This window comes from Gymnodraco acuticeps, unplaced genomic scaffold (assembly GCF_902827175.1).
Source record: "Gymnodraco acuticeps unplaced genomic scaffold, fGymAcu1.1, whole genome shotgun sequence".
Lineage (NCBI taxonomy): Eukaryota > Metazoa > Chordata > Actinopteri > Perciformes > Bathydraconidae > Gymnodraco > Gymnodraco acuticeps.
In genome coordinates, this window is record NW_022990023.1 from 3622949 (window position 1) to 3643302 (window position 20354).

At 42.7% G+C, this 20354-nt stretch overlaps 1 protein-coding gene across 2 annotated transcripts in view; it reads left to right on the forward strand.

Moving 5' to 3' along the window:
* Positions 1–19647, forward strand: part of ntn2 (netrin 2) — a 43587-nt gene extending 23940 nt beyond the window's left edge. For both annotated transcript variants that reach the window (XM_034214749.1, XM_034214748.1), the window contains exons 3-7: positions 1610–1798; positions 7777–7926; positions 10210–10263; positions 14849–14923; positions 15016–19647. In XM_034214749.1, coding sequence (XP_034070640.1) covers positions 1610–1798; positions 7777–7926; positions 10210–10263; positions 14849–14923; positions 15016–15401 — 854 coding nt within the window. In that variant the 3' untranslated portion in view covers positions 15402–19647. The remainder of the gene's footprint in view (positions 1–1609; positions 1799–7776; positions 7927–10209; positions 10264–14848; positions 14924–15015) is intronic.
* Positions 19648–20354: the final 707 nt, after the last annotated feature.

Consider the following 20354-nt stretch of genomic DNA (forward strand, 5'->3'; position numbering starts at 1 on the left):
CTGGGAATGTGCTCCCCCTTTTTTTCCAGGGTCTGCGACCAGGGAAAACTGGGCCTCTTTCCCAATCTGGTGCCAGGCTTCCCCTTCAGTTTGGATGGAGGTGCACAGCCTTCACTGCTCACAAATCACATGTATCCTATCCAAGTCATTGTCCTTATCTGAAAGAGCCACGACTGTCATTACAAGTGATATTTGATCATCTAGAGGAGCTCATTTAACATTATACACATCATGGAGCTCAGTGTAACCGCTGCACGGACCTTGGCTGCAACAGCAGTGTCAGCTAGGGATGATGAGACTTTAAAATGATATGTTCACTTATATTTGTTGCATTTTCACACACGCTCCCAACTCACACACGGAAAGGAGACAGAAAAGGATCCAAAGGATGTCAGAATTTAAAATATGTCAATGATTTTTGATTAGTCTGGCAATTATTTAAGTTTAACGAGATAAATTAAACTGAGAAAACATGTCAATCTTCATTTTTGGGAAGCTTAACCAACTTTCCCGAATCTTTTTGCATTGCAAATTACTTTAAAGGTTAATATATTCTCAAAACCTATCATTGCTGCTCTTGTTTTCTCAGTTTTAGATTAATTTCTGTCTTTTCACTAGTCACTGTAATGCACGCAAAGCCACTCGCATAAAGGGCCTCCTATTACTTCAGACAGTCTGTCTTCACTTATTCCCCATTATTGTATCTTTATTCTCTTCAAAACATCCATTGTTTGTGCATTTTTCACAATCCGTTCCCACCAGAATAATTAATATCACCTTCTGTTGTGATGCCCTAATAATCCTTGTTTGCCATAACTGTTGACATTTCTAGTCAAACATCTCTGCTGTTGTTTACTTCTTTCTAATTTATCTGCGGATCACTTTGAACCGGAGCTTAGCTCGTCTTTGAAGCCACGGCCAAGTCTTCATGTCTCAGGTCTGACTCTGATTTAGCAGCAGAGGGTATGAATCAAACTCTGTTACACCAACAAGAAGGCAAGGTTTCTCATGATGCTGCTCAAATGCAAACCCCACATGTAGAGAGTGGGTATGTCGGAGCTGGTGAACGAGGCCTAATGTGGAGGAAATAATGGAAAGACTGGTGAGGTGAAAAGACATAAAGGAATCTGCTGGATTTCAAGTGGAACTGCGAGGAACTTCTTATGGCCCATATATTGCGACTCGCCTCATTTAGAAGACAGCTAGCTCCGGCCCACTTCTTTATCTGAGAATTTCTAGCTTTTAATAGATCTTAGGAGCCTTTAATCATCAGTGATGTCTCTCTTTGCAGTGATTAATACCTAATGGACTGAGAAAAGCTGAATTCATTAATTATGAAATGGAGAAAATGAGCTCTGCAAATATCACTTTTGATTGATGAGTTCTTGAATAGCAGCCAAGCACACAGCCGCAGTGTGGATTATAAAGCACTCGCTGTTACTGGAAAGTCTCCGCCAGCTCTCTTGGTGATATACACGGAAGTGAGCACAAGTTAAACTGCAATGCACGCTCCATGGGAACATTTCCTCTAACTTTGAAGATACTGTTAGTTTTACCGACATTTGCTGATGTTATCACATTACTGACGGCATTCTTCTTCCCTCTGCAGCGTGCAACTGCAACCTCCACGCTCGGCGCTGTCGGTTCAACATGGAGCTGTACAAGCTGTCGGGGAGGAAGAGCGGCGGCGTCTGCATGAACTGCCGCCACAACACCGCAGGCCGCCACTGCCACTACTGCAAGGAGGGCTTCTACAGAGACATGGCCCGACCCATCACCCACCGACGGGCCTGCAAAGGTAAAGTCCAACAAAAAACTGTTGTAGAATGCATACTAGTTAAAGGTCCCCTATTTTACTGTTTTTCATCAATATATTATAGGTCTCAGATGTATACAAAGCATGTGTCTGAAGTGTTTGGTTCGAAATACCAAGGTGACACTCCCACGCCCCTCTGCGAGATAATTGGTTAAAAAGAACACAATGGTGCTCAAGGAGGAGATGCTGGTGATAGGGGGGGGGGGTTACCTTGGTTGGTTATTGGCTAATGGTTACACAAGACAACAAATCGTTATGATATCATAAAGTGGCCAAAATCTGATCAGCTCATTTTCAGATATTTTTTTATTATTATATATATATATATATATAAATGGATCAGGACAAAAAGTGAGAGAAGCTTTTTTCCCGAAACGTTCAGAATCTCTTTACACAGAGGGGACACATGTTGATGTGTAACACACATGAAAAAGTCGATTTTGCATAATAGGTGACCTTTAAAGGGCTACTTCTTTCTCAAAACATTTAATTGTATATCAATTACTGAGTCTCTGAATTGTTGGAGGAAACCTTATTTAATTGTTAAGAAAGAGTCCAAAAGCAGAGGATGACATCTATAATGAATTTCAGTTATTGCTAGGTTAGTAAGGTATACGGTAATAGTAAGGTTTTAGCAAAGGAAAATGCACGCTTTTGGGAAGCAGGAACCATACAACTATGTAAAGAGAGATTATACTGCATCAATTGTGTTAGTTTGTCAATGTTCGAGTTTAAGTAGTTTCGCTGTTAAACTCGGCCCCAATTTACATGCATTCATCTAAAATGTTCTCTGTTTTTGGAGGCACATGTATAAACACAGCTTTATTCCCAAATTCCAGGTAACATGGTGTAATTAAATAATGTGATCATTTTAGGGGTAACGTATTTCTTTAATGCTTTGAGTTTATTTGTCTGTAATAGATCTTTTACAAGTTGGTTTCCATGATATTTTCCTTGGTGCTAATAGCTTCACGTTTTTCTACACACAATTTGTCAATCAAGCAGTAACAAAGCTCTATTTCCTCTTCCACTTTCTGCTTATAAGGTTTGCGTGGCACGCTTTTCTTGCTCTATTCATACATGGTGCTGATCAGTGCTTATACAAAACTTAATACCCAGTTCTTCTTCTGCTGTCAGAAACCAAAAACACAAGAATGTTTCTAGGAAAGAATTACCAACCCTATGTTTATAACTATTAATGGAAAAGTTCTCATGAACAAGAATCACTTTTCTGTTGTATCCATCAGTAATCGAGTAGCAGAAATGAACGGTTATTTATATGAAAATGTCACGGATTATTAATTTAAGGTCAGTTTGACTTTTCTTTTGGCAAAATGCTGTGCTAAATATTTAGAAAATGCTCAAACAAAAGCTAATTGAGACGTTCTAACCCCGCTAATACTTATGTAATCACATCTGAAAAGTTATGATTAGAGACATGCACGTTCATGGTAACTTTTAATAAGAAATATCAGCATGTCTAGCTTGCCATACAAAAGCAAAGAGAAACAAATATATGATTTGCCCAAAGCCACACACCACATAATATAATCACTTGACCGAGGCATTTCTCTTGGACACATATCTTTTACCACTTTTGCAGTGAATATCTTTTAGGCTGATATTTTACTGGAAGCCTTACTGGACTCATTGTTAAAATAACACCAGTTCCCTTTACTTGTTGTTCAGGCAAATATTCAAATCAATAGCGGAGAGAAAGTGTTTCTTATCCTTTTGATCCTGAAGAAGGTAAAGAATCACTTCCAGATAATAAAAAAACGGCATCAGACAGAGCTGCCAACGCTCATAGCCGTGAAGATCTTTTGGTTAAAATGTCATGCCGAAAATCTCCCGCTGGCCGCCGCTCAGTTTTCCTTCTGCAGCCGACCCAAGCTGAAACCAAACACCAAGAGGTTAGAAATGGCACGATATCATGGCACACTTGTCCATGTTAGTTGCGCTAAGATGTCGAGCCATACATCACATAATGGCAATACTTCACAGCGACTTGGTCACATTCCTTAAAACTGAAGTAATTCGACCTGCTGCTGCACCAAAGCGCTGACAGAAGGAGATCTGACAGGAGATCAGTCCTGAGATGTGCGTCCACGTGTGCAAATTGTTTCCTCATCTTCCATTTCCTGCAATATCTTGCTGTGTGATGTTCTCACACACACACACACCCACACACCCACACACACAAACCACCCTGACAGTGCAATTTGTCCTTATCAAAGCTCACGATCAGGTGGTAAACAGTTTATCTCCCTCCCTCTCAAAGGCCCCAGATGTGACGGAAATGAAAGTTAACGTCCGAAAAGCCTCCGCTGAGCGTCTGGCTCCATGATTGATCGGAGCAATTCCACAGCCTTCTAGGAGCTGTCATTTTGCTTCAAATCAGGCCTTGTTCACTTATTTGATCTCCATCTCCCATGATTTTATATAACCGCCATCTTCTCTTCCTCCAGAACTCCAATTTATCTCACCATGACTCACTAGGAGCCTTCAAACCTTTGTCTTTTTCTTTTACCGCAGAGTCCCTGATTTTTGCCCTCCTCTGTGTTTTATCTCCATGTGTCAGGGTCAAGAAAGAGGTCAGAGGTCAGAGGTGCGGTGCGGCTGAGCAATAAAATACAGGTGTTTTTCTAAAAGGCGAGACAGGAGTGGGGGCCGCGCAGGCTCTGAGATGACAAACAGGCCGTGTCTGTTTCTAATGAGACGTGTTCTGTGGACGGGTGTCTATACACACTCTGTGGAGTATATGAGGAGGTGTAACTGCCTCCATCACCACCCACACACAGAAAGCTGCAGGGTGCCAGCTCTCCAGTTCAAATGCCCAGGAACCAGCCTCTCCACGGGCCCTTTACAGTGTCACGAGCATTAGCAGTCATCACAATGAAAGAAACATGGCAATCCCCACATGGCCTGGCTGCAGTATATGAGCTCCTCAAAAGTACAAGGTTTTTATGTGAGTCCAAGCCGTACAGCTGTTATCCGTTTGACCACAAGGAGCATTGATAAAAGGCATTCAAAACGAGGCCAAGGTCCATTTGAAGCAGCACGGGCCAACATAAACCACATTGGCAGTTTGTCATATTATGTCGAATATCTTTTTAAAGCAGGGCATGAGGATCTAGAAAACACTGCGAACAGAAAGTGTTACACAACCTAACCTTAGGGTCATTTTAAGTTAGGAATATGGTACCTGGCCTATAGCAGCATAAACATGTGATCCTTATTATCTCGATTTTTCTTTTTGCCCATGAAATGCACAATTTTGACATTTTTATGTATCTTCACAGTTAAAAAGCCACGGAACATATCTTACTGATACAAATGTCCAACAAAGGGCACAAATAACACCCCTGTTTGAATGTGCAATGCTACTGTCAATAACAGCAGACCAAAAGCAGTCCTCAACAGTGCTTTATCCCATATGCACGCACAGGCACAGAGCAACGCGAATCAGTTAAACTGAGCCTGTCAAAGGACCACAAATCCCTACGCACTGCCTGTCACGTCTAGCAGTCGCAAAGGCTTGAAAAGTCATCAACAACCTCTGAGGACGCTTTTTACTGCTTCTAAACTGGCCCGAGCCCCTGCACATAAAAACTTCAGAAAAGCAGTTCAAGGAGAAGATCTGGGGGTGGAGACCAGCACCCCCGTCCCCATCCTGCCTCTTACAGCCCGTTCAGATCTGGCACTTGCTGGCTGTTTACAGAACAATGTACACGGACAATAAACTACGATGTCTTAACAGTCTATGATTGTTTAGACGGCAAGTGAGAACTCCTAACATTACTCACATCTTGTTCGTAGTCAGAGGATTGAGTTGATAGCTTGTGCTGTTCGTCATCATGTCTATGCAGGCATGACAGACGGGGGGGTTAGTCCCACATGAGTTTTGGACAAATTATTTAACAGAAAAGGAGAGGGGAACAAACTACAGGAATGACAGATTAGTAGTTCATAAAATGCCAGAAAATTGATATGTTGATCAGTGTTTCCAAGAGAAGTAAAGAAACCAGAAAGTATTCACATTTAGTAAGCTAAAATCTGAGATTGTGACCTTTTTTGTTAACACAATGTACTCTGAGATTAGTACCTGTTAACAGCTCTTGTGGATGAGATTATGTGGTTGACACAGAGCATCAGACACACAGCAGGGGGACTCTTGTTGATTTGACCTCTGACATCCTGCCATATGCAGATGTGTATTCCCTTTAAGTCAGACAGGAACTCTTACCAAGTGCCATCAAAGCTTGAGTTTCCTCAAAGCTTGAGTTTTGCACGGACGCTGAAGCATCAGATTTACGTCTCTGTGCACAGCTTCAAACAGAGCGCAGGCACTCTGACACCTGTGGACCGCTTGGCCTTTCCGGAAAAAAGGCAAACGTGTTTCTGAAGATCTGAGCCGCCGTTAATCCCCTTCCCACCCCGCAGCCAGACACACACGATCACTCCTGGGTCAGTTTCAGCCATTGAAACCCTCCCTTTGCCCAGTCAACAGGTGGTAGGGTCTTTAGCCTCTCCTCTGTTGTAGCAGCGAACATTTTCCGGCACAAATAAACACATTCACAGTTCCATCAAGTGGTGGGAAGAAAAAGCGTGACATGTTAGCAGCTGCCTTCCTCTGGCAAGCCCTGTAACAAACTGTTGGGTTACAGGGTTTTTCCCCAAAGTGTAATTTTGGCCTTTCTTGTCTTTTTCTTGATACGTTTGGACAATTAAAGCTATCGTGTTACGTTTGAGTCACTCTCTTCATTCATTTTGCACTAGCCTGCGCTTGTTTTCCAAACACTAACATTGCAAACAAGGCAGAATGTTCCCCTTGCATTTCCTGCTTTGTTTTATTTCTGGCAGCAAGGTAGATAAGATATGAGAGGATACTTTTCTGTACTCGGACTTGTTTTGTTTTGCACAAATTCGAAGTGAAAACTAATCAGTCACACCCCTGCAGACCACTCAGCGAGATGTAAAAGTCTTACATTTGTTTTGATATGTCACTGATGTGTTTGTCTGGCTGGACTGCTGTGAAATGTTAAGTATGCGTTTATTACTCAAAGAACAAATGTGTGTTTATTTAGTGGAGTCGGAGTAGACACAGTTTGGTTAGATTCACTGTTGTTTATGCTGCTCAGCACACCAGAGGCTCTGTTTGGACTACACTGACTACTCTATCCCTGTTCCTCTCAGATCCTCCACTTCACATTTCACTCTCCAATGTGTTGCTTCATCCTATCTATCATCTAGTAAAGCTCTCTTAGGCTTCACCAACACGCTAGCTCTTTTATTTAACACCTCTTTAAATTAAAAAAACCTCACCTTGCTCAAGGGGAATTTAATAAATTGCCCAGAACCAGCAAAAGTCATAAAATGCGAGGTGACCGGAGCATTTTTTGTTGCTGTTGGCTTTCGCTGGGCATCGACTGAACTTTTGGGAAGTGATGAACGGCAGCATGTGTCACCTGGCAGGAACCAGACAGCGGTTAGGGAGCGGAAATGAGCAGAGAGGAGAGAGGAGGGCACAGTGATCTCCTCTCAGTCTCCTGACAATTTCAAACACGCTTTTTTTTAATGAATTTCTCTTTTCGCATAAACAAACAAATGTTCACAGTTTCAAGGAACCCAAAGCATCGAAACAGATGCTGAAGCAAACATACCGCCATACCGCTTATCTGTTGTCTGCTGCAAAATCATTAGACAACATTTAAAGCAATGCTTCAAACTTTGTGTCACCTTGGAAGAAAATGTTTTTGTTGCCAATTTTTGGCCTAAGTATTCCTTTTTACCCAGTAACATGCATATCTTCTTTCATAACCGAGAAATAGTCATAAGAGTGAGTCATTTTGTGAAAATGTTTTAAAAAATCAACATCTAATGTATGTTCTCTCTCCCTTCCTTCTTGTATCACACCCCCCTCTCTTCCTCACACCTGCCCCCCCCCCCCCCCCCCCCAGCCTGTGACTGCCACCCTGTGGGCGCAGCCGGCAAGACGTGCAACCAGACCACCGGTCAGTGCCCCTGCAAGGACGGCGTCACCGGCATCACCTGCAACCGCTGCGCCAAGGGCTACCAGCAGAGCCGCTCGCCTGTGGCCCCTTGCATCAGTGAGTGACTCACACACACACACACACACACACACACACACACACACACACACACACACACACACACACACACACACACACACCACACACACACACACACTGCATTCAGCTTCATAATGTAATCATCCTGGCAGTGAGTCAATGCATAAAACTGCAAAACACTGGCACACCCCTTTTTAAAGAACATAACAGAAGAGGCATAATGGATTGTTACAAAAGATTAGAGAAATAGGCATAGAGCAGAACATACTCAAAGCAGTAAGATTACAGATCATAATTGAAAGCACACGTCCCTCATTCTGGCTTCATGAAAGGCACACCCAACCCACACAATCCCTGTATACAGTACACTGTGGGTTTGCATAGCCACTGAAATGCTCTAATGTCATTTAGAGCAGCCCAAAACATGTGTGCAACGGGCCTAGAGACAAAGTCAGGTCTTTGTGGAGAGCTGGTAGTGTGAGAACTCATGAGTTGGTTATAGCTGTTTCACTTGCTGTCGATGATATAGTGTGTGTAGTTTGCATGTCAACTACATCAGCTTTTTAATTTCCTGTGACAAACGCGAATGTGTGCGTGTGGGGGTTAAGACATTTGCCAGTGGCCCGGCACATGCGGGCATGTGTAATCGAGGGCAACTTTCCACCACACTGTGTGCCAGGCGATGCGGGCACAGGCTGCACACACTCACAAGAAAAGGCTCCACCAAAGCAAAGCGCCGCCCAGCACCGCACCAATCTCCGCCACACTGTGCCCCATGCTGCCGTGCTGCTTCTCTCACATGCCGCTCCAGAGCAGATGGCGGACGGGCGAGAAGACGAAAACAACTGTGGTCATGCATGGCAGACCCCACTCAGCTGAGTGCCACTGAACCATCCCAGTGAGAACAAGAAGAATTGTGTATGTGCGTTTTAAGTACATGCGCACATTTGGATCCATTATGAATAGAGTTAATGACAACTGTGTGTGTCAATATGGCCTCACGGTGGGCAATCTTACTTCCTTTGAGGCTCCCGGACCCCAAGACAGAAGACAAGCCCATTAAGCAGCCAATTAGTATGATGGCAGCAACCCTCATCTGAATGATCCTTTCATCATCTGTCTGTCTTCACAAGATGTGGCCATGGGGGCACGCGGCCTCAAAGTGGCTTCTAGCAGCTGCGCCTTCCTTCACAAAGCTCTGTGCCCTTGTTTGTTTTTGTTGGCGGGGTGTCCATAATTTCAGAGAGACAACTGCTGCTTTTCCCTCAAAACAGCTTTCCAACAAACCCCCCCTCCTCCTGCCAACACACTCCCACTCGCTTGGTTCAAACCTTCAACCTCCAAATCCAATCAAAAGCAGATCCTCTGGGTGGATGCTAAGCCGGCGTTCCAGTAACTCTGTTTACGGTAAAAGCAGAGGGCCCGTTGTTAGCATTAGCATTTGTATTGGAAAGTTGCATACGATTAAAATTGAAGTCCTGGAGGAATTCCACAAGGCAGGAGAGGAGCCAGCGGGCACAGCGAGGGCGGGCTGCATCTGTCTCAAGACGATCCAACCAAAATTGCCCCCTTGCCATCCGTCCATCTGTCTTGTATGGAGATTACATAGCTGTGTTAACCCCACATCTGTTAGGGGAGGACGAGACTAATCTAGTGCAGCCACCTTTCTATTTCAACCTCAAAGAATCAACCCCTGCCTCAGATGTGTGCCGACTTTGAATGGATTGACTTCTCCAAACTGGATTACTGGGAGAATTTGTGATGCATCCTCTGAGTTTGGCTCTTAAACTTACATTTGCTCCTCTGATCTCCATTAGGTCTTCCACTTTCTCAGGATTTTCAAACATATTCTTTAAAAATGACAGTGAAACCACCATGTTAGTCTGTGGAATGCATGGTTTATTTAAGCCTGTCTTCCCTCTCACCACCAATAAGTATCCCCATCAGTCTGCCAGTGCTTATCTGGCATGTCTATCTGCACTGTCCCATGTGTTTTCATGCATGTAGTTGTCACAATACAAACCTACCTACTGTATGACAACCTCGGTATTTAGTCCTGTTGACCTTGGTGAACTCATACACCTTTTACTTCTTCTCAACACTCATTTCTCCCTATTTTGTGGGCGTATTGATATTTTCAAAAAGGTTTTCCATGCCAACACTTCGGAGCAACTTTTTAATGATTTCAGTTTTACTTCTTTAATCACACATGCACTTTAAAGCAGGCATTGAGCAGAATCTAAACAACCAAAGGCATGAATGTACATTTCAGCAGCAAATTTCTTTGTGTGTGTGTTTCAGAAATCCCGGTGGTCAACCCCACAGTTGTGGTGAGCAGCACAGAGGAACCAGCAGGTTAGTATTCACTCTCTGCACCTCGCCCATGAGCACCACTGCTTTATGAGAGGAACAAAAACATATTTTTCTGGAACCGAGTTTTAAGGTGTGGAATAAATATTAATGAAGGGTGGGTCTCCGCTTTTGAAGTTCGGCAAAGAGAACGAGTGCACTGGGACCTGCAGACTTTTTCCATTGTCTTAAAATCCTGTGTCCTTGGCACAGTTTCCCCCAAAACCGCTAACCTCAAGTTAGTGGAGCCTCGCTGTGCTCTCTCTGTAACTGCAGCTAAAAGCCAAGGCCGCTAGATAGGCAGCAGAGGTGATTAGTTAAAGTTTAGCTGGGAGATATATTGGAAGGGGGAGTTTTGAGGCGTGAAAAAGTGTTGGCAAGAGGCTGGGCGGAAATGTGTTCAGTCTCTCCCTTGAACTGTCCAATTTGTGCTCCGGTCAATTACCCTGCCCTTGTTTTTCCTTCTGTGGCTATTTGATTTGAAGGGTGGTGTTGATTTGGAAATGTTGATTCATTAGTGAGTTTATAAAATATATCATCACTCAGGCTGCAGATCATCTAACACACACACACACACACACACACACACACACACCCGCATACACACACTTTACAGCATCAGCATGTCATTTTATTATTCTTGTATCTTCTCTCTTCTCCAAAGTTTATTTTGTCAGTAGATCTCTGCTCATAACACTCTTAACTTCCTACATTTCATATACAGTTTGAGTTATAGGGTAATGAGGTCTATAATGGCTGATACAAACTTAAATGTACTGGAGAATATTGAAGTTGAATGCCAAACTTGGTCACAGTTGCTGCACATTACATAGGCCTATATTATAAAGAGAAAACCCTATTAAATTGATATAGAATTTATACTGAACATTAGTTTGACAGTTCAGAAAATATGCCTATTTTACTACTGCCAAGAGTTGAATGTGAGTATTTTTACCCTTCTCATGTGCATAAATAAATATAATAAATTGGCTTATTTAAATGAGCTTGAATCAGTTAAACACAAAGACTGGAAACAGGAAAAACCCAGGAGGAGAACCTTGATAGGCGAGCAGTTACAGCACATGCAATATAACCACAGCGTTTAATAATACTATATTTCAATAATAACTTTTTATATAATATTTTCAGATTTTTTTTATCAGCCTCAACCCTATGAACTTATACCATTTTGATGTAATAGGCCCAGTACAATGTGACCTCACAAAATGCATTTTTGGCCATAACTGAATAATTTACATGTAATCTAATAGGACAGATTATGAAGCGATAAGTAAGTAAAGTTTATTTATAAAGCGATTTTCACAGACAAAGTCACAAAGTGCTTGACAAAACAATAAGACATCCATATAGGAGGCGTACAATGATCAATGAACCCACATGTTAAGAAGTCATAAAAGCACCAGAGCATAATTTAAGTAAGAACACACATCAATGTAAGCTGCACTACTGTGTGTCAGAGGCATACTGTGAGGAAGTAATACTAGTTACTTATTTTAGACTTCTCACATTCTGTTTCCGCTCATTGTTTGGGCCTTTGAACTTTTTCAAAAAAACATAAACAGTCTTTTCTTGTGTGTACTTCTTCCCTGGGAAAATGTTACAGGGTCCTGAAACACAAGAGTTCTTGATCACCAATTCACCTCAGGTGCCACCAAACACCCCAGAGCATTTCCCCCAATCCTTGTCCAAACCCAAGGCCCCAAAAAAGTTTTTGTGTTGGGGGCGGTGGGTGCAATTTGTCCTTGTCATGGCACAGTGAGAGGGGCTGAAGGGAACGAGGGCATCGAGAGCCCCACAGCCTATAGTGAGTGTTTTCAGTGGGCCGCTCTTCTGGGTCAGCGGGCGATTCACCGAGTGCTTTTCCAGGTGAACAGCCAGCAGTAAGTGGCTCTTCATTCATGGGAAAACACACACTGTCTCCCAGCCACTGATACCTTCAGGCAAGCCACTGTATAACACACACACACACACACACACACACACACACACACACACACACACACACACACACACACACACACACACACACATTGGCTGTACACTAATGAAATCCATGCACAACTCATACAAATGCATGCCTGTCACAGTTGCATGCACACTTACATGATAATGATCTGCACATGAAACCACACGCTCACTTATAATGAAAAAGACCCTAAGCATGCTATGCTATTTAACATCATCTATTTAAAGTATGTGAGCATCACAAATCCATCCACACCTACACCTCTGAACCCGTCCACATCTACACCTCCAATCGTCGTTTTTTTAAAGCCACCCTGTTTCGGAGTTATTGGAAGCTGCCATCTGCTCTCTCTTTCTCCCTTTCCTTCCTTGTCTCTCCTCTCTCTCTGGCTAATAAAATCTCCAGCACTCTGATATACAGCCAAGCCTCCTGGACATTTTTATGGGCTCCTTGGTCCCCTGTTTCTTTCTCCTGCTGAACTCCTTCCATTGCTCCATCCGTCCTCCCCCCCCCCAGAAAATGAACGATGAAACACCCCGACTCTCATGCAACCCCAAAAATGTAATTCCTCTCTCTCACGGCTGCTTTTTTTTCTAATTGGGGCATTTCAGTTTAAGCTATTTTATTTGGTTTGCTTTGGGAAGCAACATGACTGAATGGTTTTCCTCTTGAAGGCAATGAGCGGCCTGGCCGCAGATACCAGTCCAGCATGTGGTTTTTCAGTTGTATGCCCCCACATTCCCAGCCAGCAGAATAGTCAGGTTTTTGTACCCCTTAAAGGGACAAAAACCATGTTGACTATCTTGGCAATTGTTTTAATATTTGTGTGTCCTCCTCATAGTTTTGCAATTGAAATAAGTGGGTCTAATGTTCTACGGTTCATAAAACCTAATGTCATGTGCAGTAGAGCCTGGCTAATGATTAAAAGGGTCTATTTCTTTTTCTTGTCACATCTCCAGTAGCAGTTACTAGTTACCATGAGCACAATTTAAAAACGCTTGTTATTGATTTATAACAATAACATCTGCTTTTTAAAGTTCATTAAGTTTGGCCTGTCTTCTTAGTTCTGCATTCTCTTTGCTTTAAGCTCATGGAAAATGCATTTCGAGATCACAGAGCAAAGCTTGACGATGACAAAATTAATATTTCAAGATTGCTTGAAAAAAAACATGGGGAAAGATGCTTGCAGATGATCTTTCTGACTAAACCTTTCTCCAACTTTCTTGGTCTAAAGGAAAGGTTGTCATTTGTTATTCAGGTAGAAAGTAAACTTCGGCCAACTTGTAAAATAATGTGAAGTAGTAGCTTCCTGACCTTGGCTTGCCTGAAAAATCTGAGCGTTACTGTTTCCACTGCAGTTTCCATATTCACGTGACGGTTTAAAGAAGTCAACCTCAAAAAGATGCATGACAACCAAACCAAGGCTGTTTTAAGACAGTCAAGAAAAGATCGGAGATTGTTCCCTGAGCCAAGAGGTCTATTTGAGGTCTGTCACGATGGTAATTATAACACCTCGTCACGGCGGCTCCTCCCTGATTGGTCAGTGGAGGTCATCTGTCCAGTGTGTGGTCTCCGTCGTCCCGCTGGCAGCCAAGGTCTATTCACATGCATCCAACCATGACCTGCCTCCACCACGCTCTGTCTTTTCTCAGACCCCCGAAAACCTGTCAAACCGAACACTTTACTACTCTGGTGTGTTTCAACTTGCGTCCCGGCACCGGCTGCTGCAGCAGTTTGATGTGTGATTCGTCAGAAGTTTTATTTTAGCACACAACAACCAAACCAAGCTCAACATTATCCAACCTTTAGCCCTGTCAGTGATTATTGTGAGGGCAAGTGGGGATATAAGCGTGCTCGAGTCAAGTAGACATTTAATCCAAAAAGTAGCTTTTTTACATCCGGTGCAAATTATTTTGTGTTTTCATAGTAATAATGCATTCTAAGTTTCTTACTATATTAACTGTGTACAGAATGCCACTGTACATTTTCAATGTGTTTGCAGAACTGTTTATTGTTCTACAATAAATCTAACAGCTGGCCAAAAAAAAAGTGCAAATCTCTATCTTTTGTTGTATTGTAAGTTTTAACATCAGCGTTTAGAAAATATTGCTTGTGACTTAAATGTTAGACTCAAGGAGATTAAGGCTACGGTCGCATATAATATAATACTGATAATACTGAATTTTACGGAATGACACAGTACTGTAAGAGGTGTAATGGTAATATAACGGTGGTATGAAATACAGCAATTACTATATCCTTTTTGTTAAAATACTGTTAATTTGACAATAATCTTCTTACAGTGCACATAATGTGTTTATTTCACAAACTTGTCCATGTGAAAGCCACTTGGTGATTTTTGTTGTTATAACTGTATTGTTTCTTGGTGGTTTCACAGCACGTAACAGTTTACAGTGTTTTTTCAAACTAACTTTACACATGTGCTGAATTGATGCTGCTACAAAAGCATCACATAATGCTTTATGACAGCCAACGATTCCAATTTCAAGTGTGTAAGTGTCCCGTTATGTGTGTAATTTGAGTGTCAGTAAGTATTCTTACAGCCTGCTAGAGTAAAGATGTTTTGTCCTTGTCTTTTTTCAGATTGTGAGTCGTATTGTAAACCAGTGAAGGGCAACCTGAAGATCAACATGAAGAAATATTGCAAAAAGGATTATGGTAAGAAAATGTAATTTAACACAGCCATAATTAAGAGACATACTGTGTTGGGACTGTTGACCTGAGGGTGTCTTTTATGAATGTGTCCTTAGCGGTGCAGGTGAACGTGCTGGACATGGAGACGGTCGGGGACTGGGCCAAGTTCTCAGTTAACCTGGTGTCTGTGTACAAGAGCCGCGGAGAGCCCCTGAAGCGAGGCGACAACATCCTGTGGGTCCACATGAAGGACCTGGCCTGCAAGTGTCCCAAGATCCAGATGAGCAAACGGTTCTTGGTGATGGGCGGCAGCGAGGGCGGGACGGGCACAGGGACGGGTCCCGGGGTCGGGCCTGGGGGCGGGGCCACCAGTCCAGGGGGGGAGCGCATTGGCCTAATGGCTGATAAGAACAGCCTGGTGATCCAGTGGAGGGACGTTTGGACGAGACGCCTGAGGAAGTTCCAGCGCAAAGAGAAGAAGGGGAAGTGCAGCAAAGCATGATGGGACAGAAGTGTTCATCCCTACCTCCATCACCCACCTTCATGAACCCTTACCCAGCAACTATGTCTCCTCCCCCGTCTCCCATCATCACGGGAACACTGCACATTAGAAAGACTGCATGTACCCTTCCTGTTTTTAAGGACCACGTTTTGTGTATATTGTATAATTATTTTCCTTTTTATTTTTCAAGGTATGTCTTTGTTGTGTCTTTTTTTGTCTAATTGGTTTGCCTTCAAAAGGGACCATTAAAAAGGGTATGAAGTGTAGACAAAAACAGACGCTATTCCCTCCCTCGACGACGACAGCGGAAATGTCCACTCGTCCCCCGACGACGACCCTCTGACCCTCAGCCTCCGCTTCCTGTCAAGACCCGACTGTCTCCTGCCACTTTGTTTGACGTATGAAAATACCACATTTCACACTGAGGATTTTATTCAAGTGTTTGTCACTGACTGATCTCAGCAACAAAACAGGCTGCATATCCTCAGCTTGGCCTCCTCACGGTTCATTGTTGGAACAACTCGGATCAGTTCGAGCTGGATCACCTGACAACCTTCCAACGTTTTGCTGTTAAAATGTTAGACCTACTTGCTAAAGGTCTCTGCAGTAACTTCTACAGACTGTAACTATGAAACTGTTGTCCCGCGAGGAACCAAGGGCTCCCTTTGCAGGGACGTTACCCAAAGCAAACCTCAGTCGCACCACCACTGCTGCTGCAACCAGACAGCCCTCACAGAGCGAACTGCTCGTGTAGGCTCTTGTATCTGCAAGTATTCAACGCCACAGCTCATAGTAGAGTTTATATTCTTCGTGTGGCTACTTGTATCTCATCCATCCATATCACAGCCATATCCTTGTTTGAGATATATCCTTTTGTTTCATTTAAGCAGAACAAACCCTGTTTGCATGTGTGAGTCACATTCCAGGCCTCCGGGGCTGTGCCTCTTCACCACTAGTCCCTCTCATGAGTGGTTTATAAAGTCATGCATCACCATCATGACTCATAGCTTGTCACATTTTTCTGGAAGAAAGATTAAGTGGTGTGGACAAATGGCTGGAATTTCAGAACAATCCCAATATTTCCAAGGAGACTTTTTCTTTGCTTTATGGATAATGTCATCCGCCCGGTAGTGGCCTTCCAGATGTTGTTGTGTAACCATTGTCATTTATTTGTATTTAAATGTCTGGACATTTGGACTGGCAGGCTCTTGTTTGCCGAAATAAGAGATTGAAACGAGAGTTCCTTTTCATGCAGTAAAAAGAAAACAAAGTTGGATAAACAACATAATCGTGTTTTTCTCTAGTGTATTTTGACAAAATGAATGAGGCTGGAAAGGTTTTAGTGCTCACTGATTGTATTATGACATGTGAGGATCATATTTCATTCCTCATGTGCTTTGTTATGTTTGCATGTTTGTGGTTTGTGCTGGTCCATCAAAACCTTACAGTGAGCCAAGCAAGACCTAAACTAAAAATGAGCATCCAAAGGAAAACTTCCCTAGTCATCTTCCCCCCACTTGCCTACCCTTACACAGTCCCTGTCATCTTTTGCCAAATAAGCGTAGTCAGCTTTTAAATTCAATTAAGAGGCTATAGATGTCAGGACCAACGAAAACCACAGAGAGACCGTCTGGTTGCTCTCAAGCTTTTTATCTGTCTTTTGCTGTTATTTCATTTTGTAAAGCACATTAGAATTTATTTAAATAGAGTACAAGATAAACACAGTTTTGAGGGGCACATCAAGCTAGCGTAGCAGTGAGTGTGCGGACAGGCCTGTCATGCTAGCGAGTGGTTACGCTCCTCTGGCTGCGGCCGTATGTTTGGTTTGTGATTCTGCCAAAAGTGTCTCTTCTCTCTTCTGTGTCAGCCCCCCAAACTCTTTTTTTTAAAAACCCATTTTGCATGCTGTGTATTCAGTGTCTCAGATAAGTGACAGCGCAGAACGAGGCTGCCAAACCCCTCCTCCCCCCTCAGTGGTTTACTGTACCGCGCTGTAGCTCTTGTTTTCACGTCTTCCGAGAATGTATGTCAAACTGTGAAGAACACGCTCACTCGTGTACGGTCTGATTGTGAAGTGTTTATGAAATGTATGCTACCAAGAATGTGGACGCCATGACAGTCAATGCTATTATACACTTTGAACGGGGTGTTGCTCAAGGATTGTGGATCTTTATGCTTATCTGTCTGTTTTTATAATGACACATTTCATCTAATCCAAAAACAAAACCCTTAACCAAAATGAATTATCACCCACAGTGATTGTGTGGTGGGACAAAAGAGCAAAGAACACAAAAAGACAAAAGGTTTGGTAACACTTATCTAAAAACAACAACATTATATCCACACTTGCAATGTGTTATATGTTTATATACCACTGTATACTTTTGGTTATAAGCACTCGTAAAATGGATAGTGAGTTAAACAATTACCATCATTTATGACCTAATAAGTCATGACTGATAGTCAACTATCATAATGCTTTATAATAGCTGGTCACTCACTGACATTTCTGTATTCATTTTCCTAATATATTATAATTCCCATTTATGTAATACATACCTTTTGTATGCTTTTTAAATGTTATAGGTTACTCTTAAGGTTAACTTAAAGTAAAGATGAAACAAGATAATTAAACATAGACAAGAACAACAAACAACATTTCTTATATTAATTATATTTCTTACCTAAAGGAAATAATGACCACCTACAGAAACGTGTTATCTCCTCATATGCATTATATTATTAAGTGTTATGATGGTTGACATATAGATTATTATAAAAATATATCATATATATATTTCTGAGTGCTTAAAACGATAATGAAACAGTGCTATTAGCAGATTATAAAGCATGTTTTTAATGCATTATAGATGTGGGAGTCAGAAAGTGTTACCAAAAGCTCTGACAGCACTATGCCCATGCAGGGCACAATTCCCACCGTTGGAATTTTGCAAAAATGCAGAACCAAACAGTCAATTATTTGTGTGTTGGCTGTCCGCAGTGGGCCGTCAGACAGGTGGTGTTACAGTAGCACCAGTCTCCTCGCCCCGGTATGCGAGTTCGGCGTGACACTTTATGATTGATGGTCAGAGTGCGTGCCCAGGAGGCCTCTCTGGCTCTCCAGCGCCCAACACACTTGCAAAGAAACCGCGGTGTCCTCGAATCTGGACTTTCTTTCATGCACAAAATCCTTCTTTCCTTTTTCTATTGGCTCTGTTTTCATTTTCTCAAGTGCCCACCCTGAATGTTGGAATAAAGATAAGAAGTAAAAAGTGAGCCAGATGTTGTTCGGGGGGTGGAAGCAAAGTCTTGTGAACGTTTTTTTTTTGTGAGACTCATAGGGAGAGCCGTCCTGTTGTTTCACGTTAACAAGCCCAGCAGCTTGGCAGTGGAACTGAGGCCATAACGTCTTTGCTTTGTTTCCCCCCCTCTTCGCAGCATTTATAGCATTCACAGGTGTGTGTGTGAGTGTATGTGTGTATATGTGTGTGTGTCTAATTAACCTTACACGAGTAAACAAGTGATGAACTGGAGGTGAGAGAGCTCTCAGTTGAAGGAGCGCAGAGCTCCTCATCTTGGCCACTGTTTAATGTTTGACGAGTCTGAACAGCTTATGATGAAGAAATATAATTTACTTTTCCCCTGGCCTGATTCCCAATTGTTTTGTTTTGGTTCACTTCCATCATGTCTTGGTTAATGAGTCTTGACACATTTTAAATGTTGTAAATATGTACTGAACTGCCTCTGCCATTCATGTTTGTCTGTTGTGAAAGCGTCACTTGGCCCCGGATGACTCACTGTATGGATGTACAAACCAGATGATGTTATATGGATGTGGAAACCAGAAACATATGCTTTTGTGATCACGGCCAGAAGATGTGGTTTGGATATTACACAATGTATTATTTTTATGGTTTTATGTTGTTTCTAGACAACAACTCGCTAATGACTTTGCGGAGAATTTAGTGCAAATGTGACACGGGTTAATCCGACCCTCTGCTTTTCCCATAGAGTCACGGACAGGATCTGACACAACAACCCACCACTTTCATTAGTCTCCCGGGAAAATTGCTTCACTCACACATAAACCGTCCACCTATCACTCTTTGGGAACAAAGGGATTCTTCCCTCAGTGCAGTCCTGCTCTTCTGCTATATCAAAGTATTCCTTGTACATTTTTCCTCTGAGGCAATGAACCACTGACTTTTTAATCTAAATGATACAAAAATAAATTATTAGTTAATGAGCTGTGTGTTGTGTTGATCATCTGTCTCTATAATTGCAGTCGTTAGACTGAGCTGTGGAAATAATGTCAGATTGATATGTGTGTGTTTCCCATTGGAAAGTATGTTCGCATACAGTGGGCATGCTTCAGTGTGTTTCCACTCACAGGGGGGAGACTGGGGTCTGGAGGGGGAGAGGACCAGGGAGAGCGGCTCCCCTACAGTAACAGAGCAAGGGCCAAGCTCTGTAAATAAACAGCGTGTACCTCGCCTCTGAGGGAAACCCAACTCCAGAGTCAGGTCCAAAGCAGGAAACTCCTTCCTCTCGTTTTCTCCCCCTTCTCCCTCACCTACAGTCTCCTCTCTTCCACCCTCTAACCAAACAGGCCAGCTCCATCCATCCTGCTGAAGGTCATTTACAGGAAAGCGACCATTTATCATCTCTCTCCCCAGGCATGGCCATCAAGGCTTTGAGAATAGAGGTAGCTGAAATTGTCAGGAGATACACACACACACACACACACACACACACACACACACACACACATGCACCATGACATGTATTTGCATCAACCACATCCATCCAGAGCATCTTTGCCATTAGCTTGCCTGTCTTTCTTCCTCTTTCTATGTTTTTCTTCCCTTATTGCTTGTGACAAGGCTGGGAAATTGGACAAAGTAAAGAGGCCAATTATGCACTCTGCCCTTCAAGACTTCTCCAACGCAAAGC